Here is an 8,685-nt window from a genome sequence, read left to right as displayed (position 1 = left end):
CCCAGTCTGCTCGTTTTTTGCACCATTTTGCATCTTTTCTTATCCAAAGACACCATTGTTACCTAAGGCCCAATGAACTGAATGATAAACAGAAAAAGGGATTAAAAGCACATGTTTGACTCAATAACATAACCAAATCATAAGCAAGAAGGGTACAAAATGATATACAATTGTGAACTGATCAAATACCCCCAGACCTAGATTTTGCTAGTCCTCGAGCAAAACAAAAGAGAATAAAGTTGAAAACAAAACAAGAAGTTAACTAAACCACTTCTGTAGGTAACTCGATTGCAATGTGCATATGCAACAAGCCTTTAAACCTCTCGGCATCCCTAATTGGAAGAGTTGTGTCTCCTGAGGGTTTAACAGAAACGATACCCACAAACGCTTTAGTGACTCTCTACACCAAAGGGTTAGAAAACTAACTTTGAAAACAACTAATGAAAGAAAACTTTAATCATGCATCCAACACCATAGAGTTACCAAGATAGATGATCAATAAGTGTGTAAAGTGGAAGCTATAGCTCAAAGGCACACGGCTTCAAAGTAAACATACTCAAATCTTGAAGGAAGAACATGCTTCAACTCTAATTCTCACATCTAGCACTCAATCACTCAGAACCTATGGTTTTATTCTCTCAAACAAGCATAAGTGAGTATATGAAAATAGAAGCACAATATTTGGTTAGATCTCATGAAGGGAATCAAATACTAAGATAGAGATACACACATACATACCAGCACCCATGAATACATCCTCAAAGATCAGCTAGGTCTTTCACAAGGTTGTAATGAAAGGCTAAGGTTAAGGGAAGTGGAAGAATTGGAAGGAACACAACTAACTTAAGAACATACCAAGGTTGCATTCTTCATTGATCTGCAAGGTGTCATTGATTTAGAATGGTATGGCTGCAACTTCATAGCATCATCTGGCATAGACTTTATATTTCACATTTAGATCAAATCGAAACACTTTCTCTTTATCTTTTTCTTTTCTTTTTTTTTTTTTTTTTTTTTTCTGCATAGATTCGCACCAATTTACATTTGGGCATGTGGCAGCAACCTCCTTGCTTCAAACTTTATCTTGGCACACCTTGGTATATTTCTAAGCTATAGGGTATGGCTATAATAGGTTAAATATCTCTGATTGAGATACAAAGTTAGGGGAATTATGAGGGTGATAGAAGAAAAAAGGCTTGTAGTGTTTGGCTGCAAGAGAGCTGATGGAACACACGAATGGGTAGGGTGAAAAGAAAGCACATAATATGGTTATACACGCAGAGCCTAGCATCACTTCAATGAGTTCATTCATGGGTGAGAGCATGCACCTGATATCTGCAAAGAGAATCATCCTTAGTATTCAACCAAAATGGGACAATGAGATCATTTAGAGTGAATTGAAGAAAATAAGTAGAGATGAGGAATAGAAATACTTTAAACCCTCTCAAGAAAGCAATTAGGCTCGAAATAGCTCACTAGGGTAGTCTCCACTATTTTCCTTCAAGAATCTGAGCATGGTACTTTAGCCACCAGAATTCTAAGAGCAAAAGCTTTGTGAAGTGTAAAATTTCTGATATGAAAATCTCAATGGCAGCTCCATAGCATTGGTTGTATGAAAGTGACAAGCGAACGAAAATTGTAAACACAAATGAACAAAAATTGAAAACCTCCCCCCCAGACCTGAATTGAACATTGTCCTCAATGTTAAAGCATAACAAGGATGAGTGAGAACATGTGAATAATAAGGGGAAAGTTTAAGACAAAGTATTAGAGAAACTCCCTCTTGATGCAATTAGGTCGACCGCTGCCAAGCACCTTATTCTTCAACACATGGGTTGCCTCCCAAGAAGCGCCTTAGTTAATGTCTTGGCAAGACATTATGCCATTAGCTAACTTGATTGTACGAAGGGAAGATGATCCACCACATGACCAGTTTGAATTCCAACTGACATTCCCTCATAGAATGGCTTTAAACGTTGTCCATTTACTTTGAAAGTCGAGCCATCTTTAGGATTTTGAATCTCCACAGCTCCATAGGGAGATACATTGACCACGGTGAATGGGCCAAGCCACCTAGACTTCAACTTTCCTGGAACGAGACGCAAACGTGAGTTAAACAAAAGAACTGACATACCTTTGGTGAATTCTTTCCGTTGAATGTTCCTGTCATGGTAACTCTTGGTACGTTCTTTGTATATCTTTGCATTAAGTTCTAGTTTTGGTGGGGTGATAATGGATGGCTCCAATTTTGTGGAGGATGATGCAAGAGGCTCAAGTGGTGGCCTACAGGATGGTGGGTATGGCTGAAACACTTCTAAGGCAGCCATCACTTCTTGGAACTCTGATTCAAAGAGATCTTCCTCTTCTTGTGTTAGGACCGCTTCCAAAGCCTCATTAGACTTTTTCTGCACAATTTTAGAAGAAACCTCATGATCCACAACATCAATTGAAAAACAAGTATCAAGAGTGATAGAAGGTTGAGACAGAGCATCAAACACTTTAAATTCAACAGTTTCACCCAAAACAGTCATGGAGAGGGTGCCATCTTTCACTTTGATGATTGTGTCTGCAGTGGCCATGAATGGTCGCCCGAGGAGAATGGGATCAACACGGTCTACATATGGGTTATCCTCCATATCCATCACTACAAAATCAGCCGGAAGAATGAGTGTATTAACTTGAACTAAAATATCTTCTACAATACCTCTTGGATATTTGATGGAATGATCAGCTAGTTCAAGATGAATTGAGGTTTTCTTTATCCCTTCTAAGCCAAGCGCTTGATAAACTGAATATGGCATTACATTGATGCTTGCTCCCAAGTCCAACATGGCTCTTCCAACCGTCTTATCTCCAATGTTAATGGGAATGTTAAAGCTGCCAGGATCTTCTAGTTTTGGTGGAAGCTTCCTTTGCAACACAGCACTCACATTCTTGTTGAGCTTTACTTCTTCACTTGGAGTAAATTTGAGCTTGTGAGTCATCAAGTGCTTGATGAACTTTCCATATGCAGGAATCTGTTTAACAACATCAAGCAAGGGCAAATTGATATTAACTTTACTCAAAATATCATAAATCTCTTTAAAAGCCTTATCTTGATTTGCTTTCTTCAAACGGCCTGGAAATGGAATCGGTGGAATATATGGAGGAGGTGGGATGTATCTATCTTGATGAAGATGTGATGGCACAAATTTGTCATCTCTTTTATGCAATTGAAATGGATTGGGTTCCTGAGAATCAGATTTGGCCTTAGGAGCAGATTGGGGCGTTTTGGGTTGTTCTCCTTCCATAGCTGTGGTTTCCTCTTCATCTTCATCCTCTACAACCACAACATCATTTGATAGATCAGAACCAACTTTGTTATCAACAATCTTACCTGATCTGAGCACATGAACGGCCTTGGCTTCATGGATTTTTGGATTGATCACGGTTTGACTTGGCCATTTCCCAGGTTCTCTTTGAGCTATTTCAGTAGCTATCTGGCCCAATTGGACTTCCAACTTGGAGATGGCAGCTTGTGTTGTTTGCTGGAAATTGGATTGGTTGATTGCCATTTGCCTCACTATATCCTCCAACGATGATGATTGTTGTGGCCTTTGAAGTGAAGGGGGATTCGCTTGGTTCTGTGTATTCCTCCATGAAAAGTTTGGATGATTCCTCCAACCTGGATTATAACTTTGAGAATATGGGTCATTTATTGGACCTCGGTTGTAGGAATTCACCAACTTAGCTTGCTCTTGCACAAATTCTGGATATGCAGCCCCAAAGGGACAAGAAATGGTAGGATGATCATGAGTTTCACAGATGCTACACACTTCCTTCAAAGGGTTTCTTGAGTTCAATGCAAGGAGGGCATCTAGCTTTTGTTCCAATTTGGAAATCTGCACACTGGAAGAATCATTAGAACCACCAGCAATACGTTTACCTCTTGTATCGGTGTGTTGGGTCTCCATTGCTATCTGTTCAAAGAGTTCATATGTTTCTTCTGGAGTTTTAGTCTTATAAGAACCACCTGCAAAATTAGTGAAAATATTATGGCTAGAGGGGGTTAGTCCTTTATGAAACATACGCATCTGAAGCTTCAATGGAATCCCATGATGAGGACATTGATTGAGCAGCCCGTTGAATCTCTCCCATGCTTCACAAAACGACTCATCATCTTGTTGTGCAAATAGAAAGATCTTGTCCCTGAGCATGTCGGTTTTTTGCGTGGAGAAATATTTCTCCAAGAACTTCTTTTGAATGGCTCCCCAAGTCATGAGTGAACCAGGCTTCAAAGAATTCAACCAATATTTCGCCTTATCTTTCAAAGTGTACGGAAACACTCTCATTCGAAGTTGCTCTTCCGTCACACCTGTCAAGGGAAAAGAGCTCACAACATTAAAAATATCCTTTATATGAGTTAATGGATCTTCATTAGGTAAACCATAAAAAGAAGGGAGCATATTAAGATGAGAAGATTTAAGCTCATAGTTTCGAGCTGCGGTGGGCAGCAAGATGCTTGAAGGGGATGCTGGAATTGTTGGGATATCAAGGTCTCCCATGAACTCATTGGCAGCCATCTCTTCTTCTTCTTGGTCTGAACTTGATTTCGAATTTGAAGGTGAAGACCCTGGGAGGTCAGTGTGGATAGCAAGACCTTCAAATGTGGCAATGGCTTGCTCTTTTGCAGTTGCTAACTCTCTTTCTAGACGATTCTGAATTTCAGAGATCACCCGGTTTGGTTGCAAAGATGGCCCTGCGTTCAAAGATCTCGAGCGTTGGAATGAAGACCTCACTTGTTCAAGGAAAGGATTACTAGACATAAACTACCTGAAACAGAAAATAATTTGAGTTAATTAGTACTTCTAAAAGAATAGGGTAACTTTGGGTACATAACCAGGGAAGAACTTTCATTCAGTCCCCGGCAACGGCGCCAAAATTTGTTGTTAAAATGTTAACTCGCAATTGTACGGGGCAATTAGTAGTATAGCAAGACAAGTACGAGGTCGTACCCACGAGGACTGAGAAGTTAAAATTAGTTATGTACTTAGATTACCAAATTCAAGAAAGTAGGAGGTTAAGTCTAAAACAGAATTTAAAGCAAGAGTGATTGTAATTGTTGAACAAATGAAGCAAAACAAGATTTCAAACAAAAGCAAAGTGAACAAATGTAACAAAGAGTACTTTTGTAGGCTGAAAAACAGATTGGGGGACTAGGGCATTTGATTCACCATAACATTTCAATTCTGGGTTATAAGGAGTCAAGTGACAAATCTCATTCGAATTCAAAGATTGATTCTAGCTAAAGTATGATTAGGCCATGGTGTCTGGTCCTAACCTTGTGTTCCTAATTCCCTAACTTGATCATTTGTTGTCTAATCTAAATTAAGCATTAGGAACCCATTAAGCATAGAAGAACAATTTAAACAACCAAGCATGTATCTAATCCCTGTTGTCGAATGTCCATACATACTTTTCTTATTCATAGTTCAATTCAAATCAAAGCATGGTGTCTACTCTTGATTCAAACCAAGGTAGCTAATATACAAGTTCTAATGGTGATCAATCATCCAAACAAGCATATTAACTGATAAGCATAAAGAATAGGAATATGAATCATGAATCAAACTTGAAACTCAAACTTCAACTTATAAACCCAGAATATTCATGTTAGGTTACATCATAGCCCTAGTTATGAATTTAGCTACTCATAATGGAAATGAAACTTGAGCAAAAATGAGAAAACATATTGAATGCAATAAGAGTAGAGAAAACCCAATTCTGAAGTTGCTTGTGGTTCCCAAGGCTTCTCCAGGTGCTTCTCCACTTCTAATGCTACTCCAAGAACTTTCTCATGTCTAGAGTATGGCAGCTAAAGAGGTGATTTGGGATGAGTTTGGGTGGCTGGTGATGGCAGAGGAAGAACAAATTCGTAGGAATATGGAAGGAAGGCTTGCTGGAGTCCTCCTTTGATTTTGGGCTGAATGAATTGATATAGGATGGCTGGAGTGATTTATAGGTGAATGGAGTGACTCCTCTGCACTTGAGTAACTGACACACCTCCCTTAATTGCTCCCTTAATTGCTCAACATGTCAGGTCTAAAGTCAAGGAAAGACCTCCCTTAATTGCTCCCTCAATTGCTCAACATGTCAGGTCTAAAGTCAAGGAAAGCTCCCTTAATTGCTCCCTCCCTTAATTGCTCCCTCAATTGCTCCCTTAATTGCTCCCTCAATTGCTCAACATGTCAGGTCTGGTGTGTACATGGGCTCACGAATTGGGCTCAACTTCATTATCTGATGCATTTGAGTAGTCCATCTTGAAGTTCAGACTCTCATCTTTCCAACCACAATTTATTTGGGCAAATCCAAGTTCGGAGGAAGATGTTAAGGCCGAAATGAGTTGGTAACCCAGTCTGCTCGTTTTTGCACCATTTTGCATCTTTTCTTATCCAAAGACACCATTGTTACCTAGAGCCCAATGAACTGAATGATAAACAGAAAAGGGATTAAAAGCACACGTTTGACTCAATAACATAACCAAATCATAAGCAAGAAGGGTACAAAATGATATACAATTGTGAACTGATCAATCTCCAACTCATGAGGCATAACCCAAATAATCTCAAATTTAAGCCCAATTCATCTCCTAACCCAAAAAAAGTAAGGGGCTAAGATTTGGGAAAACCCAAACTTGGGGCCAAATACCAGTCTATGTGCAAGGAGGTATGAATGGGGCCTGTGATTGTTGTGTAGTAGAGAGATTTTGGGCCATGGAGCTTTTGGCTTTTTCTTTTTTTTTTCCCCTTTTTCTTTTATTCCAACAGTAACCTAAATCAACGATCCATAAGTTATTTTAACGTAAAACAAAAGATCAAATGACTGAAATTTAAATCCAATGGTTAAAATAATATTTTAAATTAATTTAAATAAGATCCAACCCCAAAACTCACTCCAAACTCTATAAATACCCACCCATTTCTTAAATAAAATTATATTTGTGGAATTTCAATTTTTTTTAGGTCAAATTATTCAAAATTAAATTATGACATTATTTAAAAAGATTAAATGAAGAAAATTCATGAAAAATTAAAATAAAAAAAAATTAGACTTAAACCATTCTTAAACAATTTAATAAAGTTGTAGACTTAAAATTTGGGTTTAAAGGGTTGGAGGGAAAAACGGTTTTAGTCCCAGTAAAACTAAACAGTTACTTTTTAAAAAGGAGAAACTTGAGTTTAGGACCAAATGAGTTGGAGAAGGCCTAGGCCATCTCCAATGCACGAGGGCCAAACCCAAAATTTCTTAGCTGAAAAACATCCCCAACCCAGGCGTTTGACGGATCAAATTTTCAAATGAGCCCAATACCAAGCCAAATAGCAGTCATTTTGAGTCCAACTCAAAATGATGGAGACAAGCTTCGGCTACTGGGCGGCCAACGTGAAGACGCTAACGATGGTGGAGCCAAGCAGACGTGCGTGTCGGCCACTAGGGAGGAAAAGCGGCACGACCCATGGTGGAAACATAGGACTTGCCCTTTGAGATCGCACGGCTCCTATTGAATTGCTTTTTTTGTTTTCTAAATTCAAACACTATGACTAACTACATCTAATCTAATGGCTATGATTCACTCTTAGCGATCCAATAGTCCAAATTAAAATCTAACGGTTAAAATAATAAGAGTCCAACTCTATAAATACCTATTCATTTATTAAATAATTCACTAAAATCTATTTTTCCCTTTTTCAATTTGTTAATTTTGTTCGTTGTCCTTTCAAAGTTGTTGTGCACACATTTACATGTCAATGTCGTTATACTCATTTTTATTTTAAGTGAAATAAATCACAAAGGTATAAACAAAATTAAACTCAACAAATATTAACTAAAAACAAAGTTAAATCAATTTTAAACAATTTAATAAAATTGCTTACTCCAAAAGGTTGAGGAAAAAACTATTTTAATCCAGAGCATGCATAAATAGTTGTATTTTAAGGTAAGGAATATTTGGGCTTGAGTCTAGTTAATTAAAGAAACAGAGAATCCAAGTTAATTTCGGGAAATGAATTAGAAAAGTGAGTGGGTTTAGAAGACTCGCGGTGAAGCGGGGAGGGACCTTCAAAGTACAGACGACCAGTCCGGGTTCGACTCGGTTGACTCGGATGCCTCTGACAACGAAAGCATCGTAGAAGCTCACCCCGCCGGGTGGGATAAATGGAACGACGAGTCGCGACACGGCCTCTGACTCGTCCTCGGTCACGTCCAGAGACTTGTTCACCTTCTTCTCCGTCTCCATATCAGCTTCAATGGAAGAAACCTTGGTGACTTAGATGAGCTAACTCGCGTGCTGATAAAGAGTAAAGAACGCAAATTTGCATCTACTTCGAGGCGGGACCCGCGCATGAGAAAGGAGATAAACTGTTCGTTTTTTTGCGCAACATTTCTGGACAGGCGGGACCTAATTGGACAGTGGAGATCATTTCTTTGAGCAAATCAACGGCCAAACTGTTATTTATATTCAATTGAATTGTTCATCAAATGTAGATCACATGTTCACTTTTCTTTTCTTTTTGTGAAACACGTGTACATCCTTTCAGTGGAGCAATTATGTTGGTAAATATATCCCACGATTTAAGATGCTTGCAATAATTGCATTGTTTACGGTTCTTGTGGAGAAAAACTTGCATGTTATGGAGATATCATTGTTTC

At 38.6% G+C, this 8,685-nt stretch overlaps 1 protein-coding gene and 1 non-coding gene across 2 annotated transcripts in view; one reads left to right on the top strand and one right to left on the bottom strand.

Moving 5' to 3' along the window:
- Positions 1-8,273, bottom strand: part of LOC117631790 (acyl-coenzyme A thioesterase 13-like) — a 25,749-nt gene extending 17,476 nt beyond the window's left edge. The window contains exon 1 of the mRNA XM_034365092.1: positions 8,093-8,273. Within this exon, the coding sequence (XP_034220983.1) occupies positions 8,093-8,272 (180 nt within the window). The 5' untranslated portion in view covers position 8,273. The remainder of the gene's footprint in view (positions 1-8,092) is intronic.
- Positions 4,090-4,196, top strand: LOC117633334. Its single transcript, XR_004586641.1, has one exon. It is a non-coding gene; the product is annotated as a small nucleolar RNA R71 (small nucleolar RNA).
- Positions 8,274-8,685: the final 412 nt, after the last annotated feature.

The sequence above is a fragment of the Prunus dulcis genome, chromosome 6 (genome assembly GCF_902201215.1).
Source record: "Prunus dulcis chromosome 6, ALMONDv2, whole genome shotgun sequence".
In the NCBI taxonomy this organism is placed as follows: Eukaryota; Viridiplantae; Streptophyta; class Magnoliopsida; order Rosales; family Rosaceae; genus Prunus; species Prunus dulcis.
The sequence above is the reverse complement of the archived record's forward strand: the minus strand, read 5'-3'. Positions and strand labels throughout refer to the sequence as shown.